At 41.3% G+C, this 19,545-nt stretch overlaps 1 protein-coding gene across 4 annotated transcripts in view; it reads right to left on the bottom strand.

Moving 5' to 3' along the window:
* Nucleotides 1-19,545, bottom strand: part of pak5 (p21 protein (Cdc42/Rac)-activated kinase 5) — a 90,221-nt gene that overhangs the window by 9,850 nt on the left and 60,826 nt on the right. For 3 of the 4 annotated variants that reach the window (XM_054761090.1, XM_054761091.1, XM_054761093.1), the window contains 5 exons: nt 11,784-12,623; nt 7,627-7,836; nt 5,854-5,995; nt 5,598-5,752; nt 5,056-5,189 (listed from right to left, as the gene is read on the bottom strand). In XM_054761090.1, coding sequence (XP_054617065.1) covers nt 5,056-5,189; nt 5,598-5,752; nt 5,854-5,995; nt 7,627-7,836; nt 11,784-12,623 — 1,481 coding nt within the window. The remainder of the gene's footprint in view (nt 1-5,055; nt 5,190-5,597; nt 5,753-5,853; nt 5,996-7,626; nt 7,837-11,783; nt 12,624-19,545) is intronic. The other variant, XM_054761092.1, reaches the window with a different exon arrangement.

Genomic DNA, 19,545 nt, shown 5'->3' with positions numbered 1-19,545 from the left:
GGAATAAAGTCCTAAAATTATGTGAATAAAGTCATAATATTATGGGAATAAAGTCAGAATATTTTGGGAATAAAGTCCTAATATTATGGGAATAAAGTCCTAATATTATGGGAATAAAGTCCTAATATTATGGGAATAAAGTCATAATATTATGGGAATAAAGTCAGAATATTTTGGGAATAAAGTAATAATATTATGGGAATAAAGTAATAATATTATGGGAATAAAGTCATAATATTTTGGGAATAAAGTCAGAATATTTTGGGAATAAAGTCAGAATATTTTGGGAATAAAGTCCTAACATTATGGGAATAAAGTCCTAATATTATGGGAATAAAGTCAGAATATTTTGGGAATAAAGTCCTAACATTATGGGAATAAAGTCCTAATATTATGGGAATAAAGTCCTAATATTTTGGGAATAAAGTCCTAATATTATGGGAATAAAGTCCTAATATTATGGGAATAAAGTCCTAATATTTTGGGAATAAAGTCCTAATATTATGGGAATAAAGTCATAATATTATGGGAATAAAGTCATAATATTTTGGGAATAAAGTCCTAATATTATGGGAATAAAGTCCTAATATTATGGGAATAAAGTCATAATATTATGGAAATAAAGTCATAATATTATGGGAATAAAGTCATACTATTATGGGAATAAAGTCATAATATTATGGGAATAAAGTCATAATATTATGGTAATAAAGTAATAATATTATGGGAATAAAGTCATAATATTATGGGAATAAAGTCATAATATTTTGGGAATAAAGTAATAATATTATGGGAATAAAGTCATAATATTTTGGGAATAAAGTCAGAATATTTTGGGAATAAAGTCATAATATTATGGGAATAAAGTCATAATATTATGGGAATAAAGTCAGAATATTATGGGAATAAAGTCATAATATTATGGGAATAAAGTCATAATATTATGGAAATAAAGTCATAATAATATGGGAATAAAGTCATACTATTATGGGAATAAAGTCATAATATTTTGGGAATAAAGTCATAATATTATGGGAATAAAGTCATAATATTATGGGAATAAAGTCAGAATATTATGGGAATAAAGTCAGAATATTATGGGAATAAAGTCATAATATTTTGGGAATAAAGTAATAATATTATGGGAATAAAGTCATAATATTATGGGAATAAAGTCAGAATATTATGGGAATAAAGTCATAATATTTTGGGAATAAAGTCATAATATTTTGGGAATAAAGTCATAATATTATGGGAATAAAGTCATAATATTATGGGAATAAAGTCCTAAAATTATGTGAATAAAGTCATAATATTTTGGGAATAAAGTCCTAACATTATGGGAATAAAGTCATAATATTATGGGAATAAAGTCCTAAAATTATGTGAATAAAGTCATAATATTATGGGAATAAAGTCAGAATATTTTGGGAATAAAGTCCTAATATTATGGGAATAAAGTCCTAATATTTTGGGAATAAAGTCATAATATTATGGGAATAAAGTCATAATATTTTGGGAATAAAGTCATAATATTATGGGAATAAAGTAATAATATTATGGGAATAAAGTCATAATATTTTGGGAATAAAGTCAGAATATTTTGGGAATAAAGTCAGAATATTTTGGGAATAAAGTCCTAACATTATGGGAATAAAGTCCTAATATTATGGGAATAAAGTCAGAATATTTTGGGAATAAAGTCCTAACATTATGGGAATAAAGTCCTAATATTATGGGAATAAAGTCCTAATATTTTGGGAATAAAGTCCTAATATTATGGGAATAAAGTCATAATATTATGGGAATAAAGTCATAATATTTTGGGAATAAAGTCCTAATATTATGGGAATAAAGTCATAATATTATGGGAATAAAGTCATAATATTTTGGGAATAAAGTCCTAATATTATGGGAATAAAGTCCTAATATTATGGGAATAAAGTCATAATATTATGGAAATAAAGTCATAATATTATGGGAATAAAGTCATACTATTATGGGAATAAAGTCATAATATTATGGGAATAAAGTCATAATATTATGGTAATAAAGTAATAATATTATGGGAATAAAGTCATAATATTATGGGAATAAAGTCATAATATTTTGGGAATAAAGTAATAATATTATGGGAATAAAGTCATAATATTTTGGGAATAAAGTCAGAATATTTTGGGAATAAAGTCATAATATTATGGGAATAAAGTCATAATATTTTGGGAATAAAGTCATAATATTATGGGAATAAAGTCATAATATTATGGGAATAAAGTCATAATATTATGGAAATAAAGTCATAATAATATGGGAATAAAGTCATACTATTATGGGAATAAAGTCATAATATTTTGGGAATAAAGTCATAATATTATGGGAATAAAGTAATAATACTTTTGGGAATAAAGTCATAATATTATGGGAATAAAGTCAGAATATTATGGGAATAAAGTCATAATATTTTGGGAATAAAGTAATAATATGGGAATAAAGTCATAATATTATGGGAATAAAGTCAGAATATTTTGGGAATAAAGTCCTAACATTATGGGAATAAAGTCCTAATATTATGGGAATAAAGTCCTAATATTTTGGGAATAAAGTCCTAATATTATGGGAATAAAGTCCTAATATTATGGGAATAAAGTCCTAATATTTTGGGAATAAAGTCCTAATATTATGGGAATAAAGTCATAATATTATGGGAATAAAGTCATAATATTTTGGGAATAAAGTCCTAATATTATGGGAATAAAGTCCTAATATTATGGGAATAAAGTCATAATATTATGGAAATAAAGTCATAATATTATGGGAATAAAGTCATACTATTATGGGAATAAAGTCATAATATTATGGGAATAAAGTCATAATATTATGGTAATAAAGTAATAATATTATGGGAATAAAGTCATAATATTATGGGAATAAAGTCATAATATTTTGGGAATAAAGTAATAATATTATGGGAATAAAGTCATAATATTTTGGGAATAAAGTCAGAATATTTTGGGAATAAAGTCATAATATTATGGGAATAAAGTCATAATATTATGGGAATAAAGTCAGAATATTATGGGAATAAAGTCATAATATTATGGGAATAAAGTCATAATATTATGGAAATAAAGTCATAATAATATGGGAATAAAGTCATACTATTATGGGAATAAAGTCATAATATTTTGGGAATAAAGTCATAATATTATGGGAATAAAGTCATAATATTATGGGAATAAAGTCAGAATATTATGGGAATAAAGTCAGAATATTATGGGAATAAAGTCATAATATTTTGGGAATAAAGTAATAATATTATGGGAATAAAGTCATAATATTATGGGAATAAAGTCAGAATATTATGGGAATAAAGTCATAATATTTTGGGAATAAAGTCATAATATTTTGGGAATAAAGTCATAATATTATGGGAATAAAGTCATAATATTATGGGAATAAAGTCCTAAAATTATGTGAATAAAGTCATAATATTTTGGGAATAAAGTCCTAACATTATGGGAATAAAGTCATAATATTATGGGAATAAAGTCCTAAAATTATGTGAATAAAGTCATAATATTATGGGAATAAAGTCAGAATATTTTGGGAATAAAGTCCTAATATTATGGGAATAAAGTCCTAATATTTTGGGAATAAAGTCATAATATTATGGGAATAAAGTCATAATATTTTGGGAATAAAGTCATAATATTATGGGAATAAAGTAATAATATTATGGGAATAAAGTCATAATATTTTGGGAATAAAGTCAGAATATTTTGGGAATAAAGTCAGAATATTTTGGGAATAAAGTCCTAACATTATGGGAATAAAGTCCTAATATTATGGGAATAAAGTCAGAATATTTTGGGAATAAAGTCCTAACATTATGGGAATAAAGTCCTAATATTATGGGAATAAAGTCCTAATATTTTGGGAATAAAGTCCTAATATTATGGGAATAAAGTCATAATATTATGGGAATAAAGTCATAATATTTTGGGAATAAAGTCCTAATATTATGGGAATAAAGTCATAATATTATGGGAATAAAGTCATAATATTTTGGGAATAAAGTCCTAATATTATGGGAATAAAGTCCTAATATTATGGGAATAAAGTCATAATATTATGGAAATAAAGTCATAATATTATGGGAATAAAGTCATACTATTATGGGAATAAAGTCATAATATTATGGGAATAAAGTCATAATATTATGGTAATAAAGTAATAATATTATGGGAATAAAGTCATAATATTATGGGAATAAAGTCATAATATTTTGGGAATAAAGTAATAATATTATGGGAATAAAGTCATAATATTTTGGGAATAAAGTCAGAATATTTTGGGAATAAAGTCATAATATTATGGGAATAAAGTCATAATATTTTGGGAATAAAGTCATAATATTATGGGAATAAAGTCATAATATTATGGGAATAAAGTCATAATATTATGGAAATAAAGTCATAATAATATGGGAATAAAGTCATACTATTATGGGAATAAAGTCATAATATTTTGGGAATAAAGTCATAATATTATGGGAATAAAGTAATAATACTTTTGGGAATAAAGTCATAATATTATGGGAATAAAGTCAGAATATTATGGGAATAAAGTCATAATATTTTGGGAATAAAGTAATAATATGGGAATAAAGTCATAATATTATGGGAATAAAGTCAGAATATTATGGGAATAAAGTCATAATATTTTGGGAATAAAGTCATAATATTATGGGAATAAAGTCATAATATTATGGGAATAAAGTCATAATATTTTGGGAATAAAGTCAGAATATTTTGGGAATAAAGTAATAATATGATGGGATTAAAGTTGTGTGAAATGTGAAATGTGAAAAGAGAGCAAAGACAAGCTAAATATGCTTTTCCATCTTCATGACAAACTGAGATGCACTGTTGTCTGTACTGTGTAAATTGTCACCATATGTACCTGGCTTACCCGTGCATGCACGCCTACATTCATGTGACATTCATGATAATATTTGTTTACGTGCGAAGCCAGCCAAGCTAACGGCGTGGTCACCTGGTGTGGGTCACGATGTCGGTGAGCGCTCCGCCCTCCAGGAACTCCATGACCACCCACAGCTCGTCCCCCACCAGGTAGCTGTTGTACATGTCCACCACGTTCTCGTGGTGGTAGTCCCTCATGATCACCACCTGCAGAGAAGACGTGACGGCACGTGAGACGTGTCATTTCATAATCAACCCCCCCGTGTGGTGGATTGATCCAATTTATCTCATTTGAGCACGCTCTGAACTCTTAACTTAACAGGATTACATGCAGGGGGACTAAGAGGATTACAATAAAACTAATTAGCTGGAGAATCAACACCCACCACACACACACACACACACACACACACACACACACGCACACGTGCACGTGCATACAGTGTGATAATGCCTGATAGTGTAAATGTAAATGTGTGTGCCAAAACATGTTCACGTTCACGTTCACGTTCACGTTCACGTTCATGCATACTCAGCTGTGGCTAAACAATAAAGTTGCAAAGGCGGGAAGAAAGGCGGATGATTAAAAGGAGCAAGATGATGGATGCCCCCCACCTCGTTAAAGAGCAGCTCCCTCCTCTGCTGCTTCCTCAGGTCCATCTTCTTCACCGCCACCTGCTTGCCGCTGTGCTTCTCGCTGGCGATGCACACGATGCCCGTGGAGCCCTCGCCTATCTTGATGAAGCTGTCCAGGTACTCCCGGGGGTCGCCTGAAGGGGAGAACATGTACGCACGCACACGCGCACGCACACACACACACTGACACTGACACTTGCGCGCCACAAGAGAAAGGTGCCCTTTTCCAACTCACCTGGATTGACCACGAGTTGGAGAGCGGCTCGGAACTGCTCGTGAGACACCCTGGAGGGCTGGGTGTCGGAGCTGGAGCCCCAGGAGGGTGGTGGGTATGCCCCCGGGAGGATGTAGGGGGACGAAGGTTGGGAGTAGGCCCCCTGGGGGGAAAGTACGGACATGGGGAGAGGAGATCTTCACATACTGAAAAGCTATTACAGACAATAAATTATTATTATTATTATTATTATTATTATTATTATTATTATTGTTGTTATTTTTATTATTAGAGAAGCATCATATCTTTTTTTCCAAACTGATACCAACAGAAGTGTAGTTTGTGCACACGAGGAGGTAAGAAGGACTGGAACAAATTAGGATTGGATTGATGTGTCCAAATGAAACATGACATCACTACTATCAGGAGAACCAGAGTATAGAGGGGGAGGAGCCACCTGCTGTGGCCCAGCAAGGTGCACTGTATTTGGACAAACGCTCCTGCCATGGAGGTCTCTGGCAAACCTTGTGCCCTTTTGTCAGTCATACTATGTCTTTTTCTTGGTGGGTGGAGGCGGGGCTGCTGAGTGTAGAAGAGAGTAAAGTAGTGGAAAATTATATCAGTAGATTGCAATATATTCTCATTTATTTTCCACATTTTTTCATTGCACTTTTCTTCCAAGTAATGTTACAATGTCGTCCCGTAGACCCGTAGACAGCGGATGAAGGTGCATGGTGGTCTGTGGGTGCTGTGTGGTCCAGTGTGTGTGTGTTATTGTGTTACTGCTACCAGTAGAGGGTGTCTACTCATGTTGAAGACGCGTGCAGCTCCACCTCGTCCCTGTGCTTACGTGCCAGCACGAGCATAGTAGGAACCCACAGTAGACAATAGCCGGCTAAATATAGCGCCACAACAGCGCTTATTGGCTAAGGGACAACCCGCCTATTGTGCTCTGCATCCTGATTGGCTGTAGACCATTGTCAATCAATCTCCTTCGTGCCGTTTCCTGTTGTGGTCAATGGTCGCTAGCAAACTAGCGGTGTGAACTGCTTGCTAACAGCCAATAAACAATGGAAGAAGAAGCAGCTAACCAGCTGTAGGGCGCTATTGCGCAACAAATAGAGTAGGACGAGGAGGAGTAAAATACGACGGCAAAGTGATATGTTTTAACACGGATGCAAAAATGCTACAGCCGAACGGCGCCAGGACGAGGCACGGTCGGATGAGTGAAATACACGTGAGTCACTTATTACATCTTGTGTCCAACCTAGCAGGTTGATCATTCAAATTCCAATGAAATCTGAACTTTGAGTGTTTAAATGTGAGAAAATGTTATGTCTGTCTGAGAAAAGTGTATAAAGTGTACGGGGAGGGGGGGTTTACAGCCTTAAAACATATAGAATCATTGGGAACAAATAAAGTTGGCTATGTTGTGGCTTTCACTTACTGTGGGCTATTTTGGGAACCTTTCCCCTGCGATAAACGAGGGAACACTGTAGAAGTGTAAAGGTGACTGTAGGGGTGTAATTTCATGTCTAGCGGGCTGAAGGAAACAGGTGGGAAACAGGTTTTCTATGCCATAGCTATGAAAATATTGCCTTGATTAATATTCAGTGCTACTGAGCCATAAACGAGGGATTGCTGAACTTTCACGTCCGTACAGCTAAACTAGAAAGCAGCGAGGCTGGGGGGGTCCAAAGTCTGCCACTGGGGCCATTTGCAGCCCACAGCAGAATGTTACACTTCAGAACATTGTAAAGGAGCATTGAAAACAGACTGGGCGTGGTACAGTACCTGGGGGGTGTAAGGTGGGCTGGGCTGGGAGGGGGGATGGTGGTAGGGTGAGGGCTTGTAGTGGTGAAAGACGGGCGGGTAGGGCAGGTGCACCGGCGGGTAGCCTGGGGGCTTGGCGTGGTTCTGAGGTAGCTTGAGAGGCCCGCGGGGGTAGGTGTCGCCGGATGCCACCTGGGGGCTGCCGTCCCGCGACGCTCGCTCGTATTCACCCTGCGGGAGGCGACGGGAGCAAAGTTAGCGGCCGCTGCAAACCTCCGTGAGTCTTCTCAAGGAACTTGAGTGCAGCTTTTATCATTAGCAGCCTCCGATGCGACCATTCATCACCCGAATCTGGGACACCCCCCCTTCCTAAATATCCTCAGAGGCTTACGTGTGGACACCAGCTGCTACACAACTTCACGCACAAACACTTCATGATACTCCTCAAGTCAATGAACAAGAACGTGAGCAAATAAAAAGTGCCTCTTTGTTACTGTCTCAAACAAACACACGTGCACACACACACACACACACACACACACACACACACACACACACACACACACACACACACACAGAGGGCAGGAAGAGGAGGAGGAGCCATGACGTGTATAATTACATGCTTTTAATCAATCACTCTCAGCAGGTGTGTGAGGGGCTGCTGCTGATGGGACAGTCCAATCTCAGCCCCCCCACGGCCCCCACCTCCGTATTGTTGTCCGGCACCGCTGGCTGGCTGTCAGCCAAGGGGTCTCCTGATCCATGTTGGTTAAACGCGCATTAATCTGAGTTTGGCAGGGTAATCAACAACCTAACTCAACTGTGAAATTGAATTCGGCGCTGGAACATCGTCGGGGCCGCTTTTATGCTAAGGCTGCAGAAACGGGGGTGGGGGGGTTGAAGTGCCGCAACATCAATTTGTCACCGAGAGCTGCGGCAGGCGAGCGAGCTTCCACAAAACAGAGAATTAGGAGAAGACGACAAAGAGAGAGAGTGTGTGTGTGTGTGTGTGTGTGGTGCACCTACCCCCACCTGGTAGAGGGAGGGAACAAATAAAGCAAGACTTGTGTGGGCTGCACCAGCTAAGAGAGAAGAAAAGGCTGAGTTTGTTACAAGGTTGGCCGGCCCGGAAGAATGGTGGTGCTTGCTAAAGCTGCTGGATTGTTCTCAGCCGTGCAACAGCATCCAAATGGTCATGGACTCCACCTCCTCCTCCTCCTCCTCCTCCTCCTCCTCCTCCCCCATCCTGCTTTGACTCTCACATATCTTCTAAAACATGAAATAATGCATCAGCGTGAGAAAATGACCTCCTCCTCCTCCTGCAGCACCATCCTGCATGGCTTGCATTCTCCACCACGGTTTTCTTTTTTCTGTCTTTCCAAGCGGCTATTTAGCGAAGCGTGCAGGTTAAATGGTTTTTCATCAAGGCGCCCTGGGATCGACATCAGCAAACACACTTTCCCTCTCAGCCGCTGGAGTCGTGGAGGTGGAAGTGGAGGAGGCGGAGGAGGAAGGTGATAGCGCCGCAGATGCTATCATGCTGTGCGGCGGCCTTAATGGTGCACGGAGAGCAACATAAGGACCCCCCCACCACCACCACCGCCACCCTCGTACAGGTTGACCGCATGAGTACCTCCTGCCCACCCCCACTGCAGGTGCTCTAGAACTGCCAATGCAGATATTTGGAGAAACTGTGGCCTACAGGAAGTGCAAGGTGTGACGGCACTGCGACAGCCGGGCGGTACGCTCGTGTAGTCCGTAGTCTTCACTTCACATGGATCATTGCAAGTACAGCGGTGCCTTGGCTAACGTCGCTACTAAAACCAAAACACACTCTAACCAAGGCAACTTTTCAAGTCTGTTGAAGGCTTTTTAACATGCACGCTTTTACATTCCACAAACAAAGCCACAAGCATGACATACAGGACACACCTATTCTGCCTATAAAGCCTTCTGAAAAAAACAACAGGCCATTTCCATAATATGACCTGCACGTTGTTATTATTATTAACATTGTTATTATTATTGTTATTTTTGTTATTAATATTGTTATTATTATTGTTATTAACATTGCTATTATTATTGTTATTTTTGTTATTAATATTGTTATTATTATTGTTATTAACATTGTTATTATTATTGTTATTTTGTTATTAATATTGTTATTATTATTGTTATTAACATTGTTATTATTATTGTTATTAACATTGTTACGTCTAAGAACAACCTTACTGGTGTAGTGACACCTCACCACACCACTAGCCGGCTAGCGACTAGCTTCACCACACACTAGCCAAAGGTAAGGCTACATATTGGAGCTGCTGTGTTTTTGTTCCTTTCTATGTTGCTATGTGAAATCAATGCACCCACCCATCCGCTAATGTAAATGTAATAATTTCTTTCATCATTACATTATTATTGCTATTACATGACATTATTATTACTCCTTATTGTTTCTACGTTAAAATATCAAAAAAATCTTAGTAGAAATGAACACAAAGCCTGAAAATACTCCATCGAGTCAAACATGGCAGGCTGGCTCTCCACAGTACATTCATGCACGTAAGAAAGACTAGTCTGTTCACGAGTGCGATCACTCCTCTGAGTTCATGAATGATAGCCAGCCAGCCTCGCTGGGGGGGGGGGGCCAGGAGGAAGCGCCAGGCGTCACGCCAACATGAATAAAACGCTGCAGCTTGTAAAGTCAAATGTACATACGGTAATCCCTCGCAATATCGCAGTTTGATTACCGCTCACTCGCGGATTTAAGCAAATTCTACTCATTCTTGGCCTAAATGAAGCATTTTCGAGCAAAAAAAGGTGAAATGATCGAAGTAAATGAAGTAACGTAGAAATACAAGGCAGAAGAAGCATTGTGTAATATTATCATCCATTATTATTACCATTATCCTCCATCAGTACGAGTGCAGGCCAGAAGAGGGCTTTGGTGCACCTGAATGTGGACTCCATGGGTGGCTTTTCATATTTCATCTCTTTCATCTGTTTGGTTGTTTTTGGAGCACCTTCTTCATTTGGCCTCTTACATAATAAGCACATTAAAGCACAGCATATTATTCAAATGCCATCTTGTTCCGGGACGTCTCTGATTCCTTTTGTCGTGTCCCTCGCTCCCCCCCTCGACCTGGCTTTGTCTCCTCGGCCGGGCTGAGTGTGTCAGAGCCGCGAGGTCGACGCTTAAGCGCTGCCGGTAATTGATCCGACTGCAGAAGGATGATCCTGAACACGCCCGTCGTCTTTGGGGAAGAGTCGGTTAATGTGGGAGTGTGTCTATGTATGTCAGCAAACTACACACACACGTACTCACACACACACACACACACACACACACACACACAAACCACAGGTGCACCATACCTTTTTTTTTTCTAACCCATAACGGTCTGCTTCTCAAGACCGATATGGTATCGATAACCAATAACTTTTTAAATTTAGACGGCGTAGTTTGTGCACACGTGGAGGTGAGAAGGACTGCAACAAATTAGGATTAGTCCTAATGAAATATGATGACATCACTACTACCAGGACAACCAGAGTATAGAGGGGGAGGAGCCACCTGCTGTGGCCCAGCAAGATGCACTGTATTTGGGCACACCCTCCGAGCCGCCGGTGTGACCCCACTGGTGTTTCAGGTGGCTGACAAGGTTTTTCGTGCGCTCCATGGGTTTTTTCCCCCCCTCATGCAGAGCATTTGGTACAACGTCCTTCCTCTGAAAGTGAATGTTTGTTTACAAGTGAGCTCAGGGGACGTCACAGGCAGGAGGGAAAAAAAGGAGCGCTTGATTTGCTCATGGGAGCGTTTTTTAAAATTATAATTCTTGTGTGCCCCTAATATAAACGCATATAAATGACGATGGAAAGGGATGAATGACCATTTAAGGTTACTTTTACCTTCACTGAAGACGTGAGTGAAAACAGGAAGGTGGTGGTGGTGGATCTGGTGGTGGCGCCACATCGTGTCTTTGGGATCAATCATGTCTTCAACGAAGTAAAAGTACGCCTGCCATATTGTATGCTAAACGGCTGAGTGAGGCATAAATGTGGCATACATTTTCAACCTTAACCAAAAAACATGCTAACCGAGGCGGACGCTAACCAAGGTTCCAGTGTACATTAGTTGATAATGTATTCTATATGTGGATCCGTGTTTGTGCAGTTACCTTGTTGATGGTCTGCGAGGTGGCGAGGCTCTCAGAGAGGCGAGGGTAGGTGTAGGAGCTGTACGGGTGGGCCTGGGCGGGGTTCTTGAAGGCCCCGCTGGCCACATAGGGGACGTTGGGCTCCTGCAGCCCGGAGCCCGAGCGAGACCTTTGCCTTATAGCCGGCGTGGGGCTGGTCTGCATCACGTAGGAGCTCTTGGGCCGCTTGTCGTAGTCATCCCGCATGGCTCCGTAGCTCCACTCGCTATCCGGGTAGTTGATCTGCTCGCTGTGCAAGGAAGCGCGGGACGGCGTCCCTACTGATGTGTCCCGGTAGTCCTGGCTGGACGAGCCTCCGACAGATGCCCGGTAGTAGCCGCTGGAGCCCACCCCGCTCCCCACGGTGGAAGCCACCTCGTCGGCGGAGCGCCCCTTGCTCTCCAGGTAGGTGTGGTAGTCAGGGGGAAGCTTGCCATAGTCTGACTTTTGGGGCATGGCGTCAGGGTAGAAGTGGCTGCGGATGGGGTGCGAGTGGCCATTCTGTTTGGTGAAGCGATAGTGCCGCCCCACCGCCCAGTCCCCGTCCATGGGGAAGCCCGGCTTGCTTGGGTCCAGAGAGTAGTCCCTGCTGGAGGTGTCCAGGTCGCAGGAGTAGCGTGAGTAGTAGTGGTTGAAGCCGTTCTCCTCAGGGCCGCCAGGTCGAAGGCCCATGCAGGGTTTGGAGCCGGCGCCGGCCTGGTGGGGCCCCGGCGGGCTCTCTTTGCGCAGCGAGTTGGAGCGCGTCACCGAGATGTTGTCAAACTCCTCCAGCAGGCCGTTAATGGACGCGTCCTTGGGCGGCCGGTTCCCTCGCACGATTGTCTACAAGAGGAACACACAGGGTCAGTCCTGAAATGCCACGCGGCGCCTCCGAGCGTGACGGCAGCAGGCTGATAAAACGCCGGGGGTGCATTCCATTTCAGTTCAGCCATTCTGTCTGAAAACTGAATGAATTGAAATTCATCAATGGACACAATTTCAATTCCTGTGCATCGGGGACAAGTATGAAGTCAATCATCACTTGCAACAAATGAGCAGGCGTCATGTGGTCATGTGACAGTCGACGCGGGGACACCTCGGATCCCAACAGGGAACCGGCGGCGGATCGGAGCGACAACGCTCCCTGCCCCCTTTCCCTCGCAACGCATTAGCTTGATTTCCAGTGGGCGGATGGGGTTTGGTTCTACAGTCAAAGTCGTGACGTTGGGCTCTAGGAGCACACAAAGGGAGCACGATTACGCATCTGCTCGGGAGCATTAAACGTCGGGGGCGCTTCTCATCCCCTCCTACCCTGCGCTAAGCCCTTTACACGCCTGCGTTGTTGTTGCTGTCGTGAGTCACGAGGAGGCTGGTGCTGCGGCTCGCTTGGTGTCGTAGAGCGCGGATGAAAAGCACATCAAGCAAATCAAGTCGCAGCGGGTGCATGTTTTTACAAATCTGCTGCGTGACCACTGAGGGAGGGACAGGGAAGGGGTGGGGGCCGATGCTGAATTCTTGCATAATGTCCATGAGTGCTTCCTGCTATTTATTGTCAAGCATCTTTCATCGCTGGGCTTTGTCTTTGGATTCATCCATCTAAGACTGACTGCACCGCCTGGATTTCAGTGCACTTCAGGTCTACGGTGATCCACCAGCCCGCCCACATGGCAGCGCTAACGCGTGTGAGACGCGCAGGCTAGCCCTTCTGCACACATGACATGTGAAGCAGCCCTTTCAAGTGTGGCAATCACCGCGTGGAAGACGCTAAGGCCCCGCCCACACGGGAACCTTCCTGGGATTTACCCAGCAATCCCAAAAGTACCAACAAAAAATACATTTTATAGAGAATAATTACACATGGGAGGTAATTTATACAGGAGGGATGGCTGGAACTTCCCAGACATGGTGTTTCTCACCTTCTGCATCCAAGTGTGGCCCCATGGCGGGTTATTTAGCAGTCGCACTCAGGTAAGAATGCACAATTGCTTGGGCACTCAGTTTCGCAGGATAAACGCACCATATGAAAAACAAGACGGTGTCAAAACTGAAAAAAACGAGGCAAAATTGTGCAAACATTTTGAGCGAAAACCCAAAAGTGAGAAAAGTCACTTTGATCCTTCACAGGGCACTCGCTGAAAAATGCTGGAAAAACAAAATCCATCCATCCGTCCATCTTCTATGCCACTTGTCCTCACTAGAGCCGCGGGGGTGTGCTGGAGCCTATCCCAGATGACTTATGGCCGAGAAAAATTTGTCTTACTGAGCATATTTTTCTAAATGTTTTTATCATTGGCATTAATATTTATGAAAATGATACATCAGTATAATAATGCATACGAAACTAGATATAGAATTCAACTCTACATTAGAATTACATGAAAACAAAACATTTTTTACAATAAAATATCACATTTCTCAGAAAAGGCGATGTGAAAACAGTTGATTTGTTCGCAGACTAAACGGATGACTAATATTACATGAAGATCATCAAGTAAGGCTGTTATGATAATCAAGTCATGGGTTTATCATGAGTATTATTCCCACTCCTTTCCAATTGGCGGGGAGAATGTTTTATGTCTTGTTATTATGTCTTCATATAAATACGCTCCCTGTTTCCTTTGAAGAGCTCCAATTGGGGCAAAATACCAAATCATTCTGTGAAATATGAGTGGTTCCGTATGTTTTCCGAGCGCCATAAGACAAAGCTTTGCCCAGCGTGGACAGGATTGATCGGGCGATGCTGTGGTTATTGTTGGCGCGGTGCTGACCCGTCAGCAGCTTGTTACTTCTGACACGTCTCTGTCACAGCGTTGTCACATGTGCTGAGGCAGGAAGGTGGGAAAGCCGCCAATGTGCTGACACGTGGATGGCGCTGGGTTGGAGAGCGCACGACGCATTTACACGACTCCGGTCTTCCATCAGAATGCAGGATTGGAAAGACGAGTGTACAAGCTGTGCATACCATTTACTGTATACAGCAGCTAATAAGACATACTGTAATAATAAGACAATATCTTACATCAACACGCACACGCACAGCTGGCTGTGAGCGGGCGTCCTCAGCATCTTCTAACTAGAAAAAAGTTGCAATTTTACGAGAATAAACTCGTTATATTATGAGAAAAGATTAGGTCATTTTTGTAGCAAAAAGGTGAAATATTAAGGATTTTTTTTAAACAATGTAATTCTATGAGAAACAAACAAAACAACAAAAAGTTGTAATTTTTGGAAAATGAAGTTGTGGGAAGAGTTGTAATATTAGCAGAATAAAGTCCCAATAGTGTGGAGATAAAGTCATCACGATGAGAAGAAAGTTTACGAGAGGAAGGATGAAATAGTTGATCAAAAAGGAGCAGAAATGGAAAAAAACAATTGTCATTTTGTGACAATAAAGTCTAAATATTATGGAAATAAAGTCATAATTTTATTAGATGACAACTTAGAAGAAGAAGGTCTGAATAAGGGCCGCACGGTGGCTGAGTGGTTAGCATGTTGGCCACACAGTCTGGAGATGGGAAGACCTGGGTTGGCATCTCTGTGTGGAGTTTGCATGTTCTCCCCATGTGTGGGGGGGTTTTCTGGATACTCCGCTTTCCTCCCACATCCAAAAACATGAATGTTAGCTTCACTGGGGACTCTAAATGGTCCATAGGATGCTTGTTTGTCTACATGTGCGCTTCCATTGGCTGGACACCAGTCCAGGGTGTACCCCGCCCAAAGTCAGCTTGGATAGCCTCCAGCAAACCCACACGAGCCTCATGAGGATAAGCGGCATAGAGGATGCCTGGATGGAAGGTTTGAATATTTGGAAAACATTTTTTCAAAAAAAAAGGAAAGCAGCAGAAATGGAAAAAACAAACATTTTATGAGAATAAACTCATAATATTATGAGGAAAATGTAGTATTATAGAGTTCAAATATTCAAGATTGTCTTTAACAACCTAATATCACATCCTGGATTTGTGCAGGTTTTATTTTTGCGCCACATTGCAATAACTGGGGGGCTTCATCTGCTCACGTTTCTACTAAACATTTCTTACGGTCGCCCCTCAGCTGCTAGTTTCATCACATCTGCTTCACACCATCAAATATCAAATATCAAATATCTTCCCTTCCCAGCCCAGCCCAGCCCACCTCCCCTCTGGGGGGACCCGACTATGATCTGCTCGGCGCTGTGAAGCGGGACGTGAGGTGAAACGTGCGCTAAAGGGCACGGAGCTACGCCAGGCTGAGGGGCTGCAGGATGGATGCTCGGTGAGCAGACATCCATCAGGCTTTTGTCTCGATGCGCAGCACGCTTCGCCTGACACAAAGCATTAAGTAAGAAACACAACTTCCACGATGGACTCCTTTTTACACTGCACACGTCTTTCTGTGGCACCGGTCACCCACAAGGAATGCATTCCTGGCGACGGTGCAAGCCATGCGGTGCTGGTGTACAACCAGGAGGGTCATGTGGAGACTATTCTGGAAACATGCAGGTGGAGTCCCCCGTTGTGCAGCAACGTGCGTCCCTAGACCCTGACTGTCACAACCACGTTGCCTCGTGGTGTTGGACATCAAAAGCTCCTTCCTCAGGCTTTGCTACACGTCTTAAAAAGGAGGCCGGGTGCTCTGCCAACTATCTGTCAGTCGGCTGCAGATATGGTTGCTGCACGTTTCACCGTTTTGAGGCTAAGCTAGCATGAGGCTGCTGTTCAAATGGGAGTGTAAGGCAGGGGTGTCCAAAGCGTGGCCCCGGGGGCCATTTGTGGCACACGGATGTTTTTTATTGGCCTGTGGCACATTATAAAAATATCATTTAATATTTCATGAAAATAATATTGACATCGTAGGAGGAAAATAATATCATTTTAGCAGCATAAAGATACAAATAGTAACGAAAAATGAACACTGAACACAAACACAACAAAACCACACTGGAATTGTGCGCAAGGTTAGCTTGTGGCAACAAAGTCAGCAAAATTGACCAGAACAAAGTGGAAAGAGTTGGAAAAATAATACTGCTGTAATTTTAGGAGAACAAAGTCAAAATATTCAGAAAAAAAATGAAGTTGAAAAAAAAAACTTTATGAGAATAAGCTCAGAATCTTATGGACGAAAAATAATATCATTTTAGCAGCATCAACTTGAAATATTAAAGAAAAAATACCTTATTTAAAAAAAAAAGAGTAACAAACAAAACAAAATAAAATGGTGGTCATTTTTGAAAAATGAGGTTAGAATATTACGGGAACAAAGTCAATATATTACATATGCATACAGTATATACATTAGGGATGTCCGATATTGGCTTTTTCGCTGATATCCAATATGCCGATATTGTCCAACTCTCAATTTCCAATTCCAATATCAGCCGATCTGTTCCGTACTTATTTATTTATTTATTCTTATTCTACATATTTTCTTATTTTTCGGATCTCTCGTGAATTTCTCTTGGACATTAAAGGGACGGGTGTGATTTTTTAACATCCCCATCAGCAGGGTAGTCCGTCAACAGCGACTTACCCCCCCACTTGGTCTTGCCAATGTTGATGGGGATGTCCTACAACTTCATGTCAAAAAATCCCAACGATCCTTTAAAACGTCCATCCATACTGTGTTCCCTCGCTCTACCGTGGTTCACTTTCACAGATTCTATTTTTTAGGTGTTTTTTTTTTATTACAGCGTATGAATGCTGTTGCAGGCCGAGCCTGGCCCTTTAAGAAGAACTGCATCGTAGGAAGTTGAGTGTCTCTCTCTTCCCTCTGTTGTCTGTCTGCGCCTCCCATTGTTTTCCACGTCCTGATTGGACCATTGTCACTCAAGCTCCTTCGTGCCGCCCTGCCGTGTCTCCTGTGCCATCGCTAGCTTGCTAGCTTGCTAGCTTGTAAATGAATCTTCAGTGTGTTTTAGCAAGGACACAAAAGCACTAGAGTACAGCAGGACGAAAAGGCACGGCCACAGGAGTGAAATATGCGTGAGTGACTTTATAATCATAACCAAAATAATAATAATAATCATTCAAATTCAAACGAAGGTTTGAACTTCTTTGAGAGTGTTTAACAAGAGAGAGATGTGAGAAAATGTTACCATGTGGAAGGTGAGGGCTTTTGCAGCCTTGAAACTTATAATAACGGTAAACGAATCAAGTTGGCTCCTCACTTATTTCGAGCTATTTTGGGAACATTTGCCCTGCAATAAACAAAATAATCAAAATCAAACTGTAATTTTTAGAAAATTAGGCTGGGAGAAAAGCTTTATTGTTACGAAAGGATTATTTATGAAGAAAATAGAAATATTTGGAAAATTAAAAAAAAAAAACAACAGCAAAAATGGGAAAAAGAGCAGTTGATATGAATAATGTGCTTTTTCAGCTAATTAGCATCCAGCAGTCATCACCTAATAAGCTCCTAATCAATATGAGCGTGTTGAGGCGGGTGGCGGCCTGTGGTGAAATGCGGCTGGTGGCGGAGGTGTGGAGGGGGAGGGGGTGCCGGAGAGAGCAAGAGAGAGCGAGAGAGAGAGAGAGAGAGAGAGACAAGGTTAATTGTGTGCCAAATCACAGTCAAACGTCCGGGATCGCACCTGGAAATCTTTCCATTAATTTGAATTAGGGGGCTTATACTGTGAAAGCGCCCGCCCCCCCTTTACGCACTTGAGCCCCGCTCACGAGGTCGTGTTCGGCGGCGGCTCTGACAGCGGCCATATTTCACCGGCGTGCGGCGTTGGCCTGTCCTTTAGTGATAAGCTGTAATAGATCTACTCCTGCTCGCCACGGCCTGATCAAGGTAAGCACGGCCCGGGGGTGGGGGGAGGACAGCACAGCACAGTACAGGACAGCCACAAGAAGGACTGGACTTGGGGGGAGGAAATGAGAAGACAAGAAGAGCAGGGAGGGTGGATTGGAAAAGAAAAGCAGAAAAGTAGGAATGAAAATAAAGAGAATAAAGTCAACAAGAAAAGATGGGAAGGGGCGGGGGCAGCAGAGGGAGGGTGTGATGAAAAATGAGGCTCATTGGGAGATAAGGGGGGGATTAACCTTGCTGGTAATGAAGGAGGGAGGGGGGAGGGATAATTAATGACTCCTGGAGAGAGACAAGCCGCAGCAGAGTCCCGGGACAGCTGAGGGGAACAAGCGCACACGCCGGATGGTCAGATTGTTTTTTTCTTTACGTTTTTTGGCACATAAAGGCATCGGCCAATCACAACACTCACTACCGGTGGGGGGGGTGGGCGCTGTAGCTCGTTTCGCTATTTCACGACACGAAGATAAAAAACTCCTCAATGAAATACGACACCACTAAACTGCTGCTGCGACCTCTGGGAAAAATGTCACATCCCCCCCCCCCCCAAAGTGACGACAGAAGACAAGGACGTCACAGTGCAAAAGTGCCGCATCATTCCATTTGCACACTACAAGAAAGAAGATGCTGCATTACGGTGAGCTTCTGGATAAAGGTGCGCACACGCACACTGCTTTTCAACAAAAGCTAAAATGGACAAATGAGCAGTGATTGTGCAAGAATAAAGTCCTCGCATTACGGGACAAAAGTAGTGATTTGATGAGAATAAAAGTCATCTCAACAGAAGGCTGCAATTTTTGGAAAATGAAAAAAAAACAAGTTACAATATTAGGAGAATAAAGTCAAAATATTATGGTAATAAAGTATTAGGAGTATTCAAGTACTGTGAGACAAACATTAACTAGAGGAAAGTTGAAAAAAGTAAAAAAAAACCCAAAATGTTATGAGAATAAAGTCGTATTCTAACAAGAAAGAACGG

Source organism: Dunckerocampus dactyliophorus, chromosome 19, assembly GCF_027744805.1.
Source record: "Dunckerocampus dactyliophorus isolate RoL2022-P2 chromosome 19, RoL_Ddac_1.1, whole genome shotgun sequence".
In the NCBI taxonomy this organism is placed as follows: Eukaryota; Metazoa; Chordata; class Actinopteri; order Syngnathiformes; family Syngnathidae; genus Dunckerocampus; species Dunckerocampus dactyliophorus.
The sequence above is the reverse complement of the archived record's forward strand: the minus strand, read 5'-3'. Positions and strand labels throughout refer to the sequence as shown.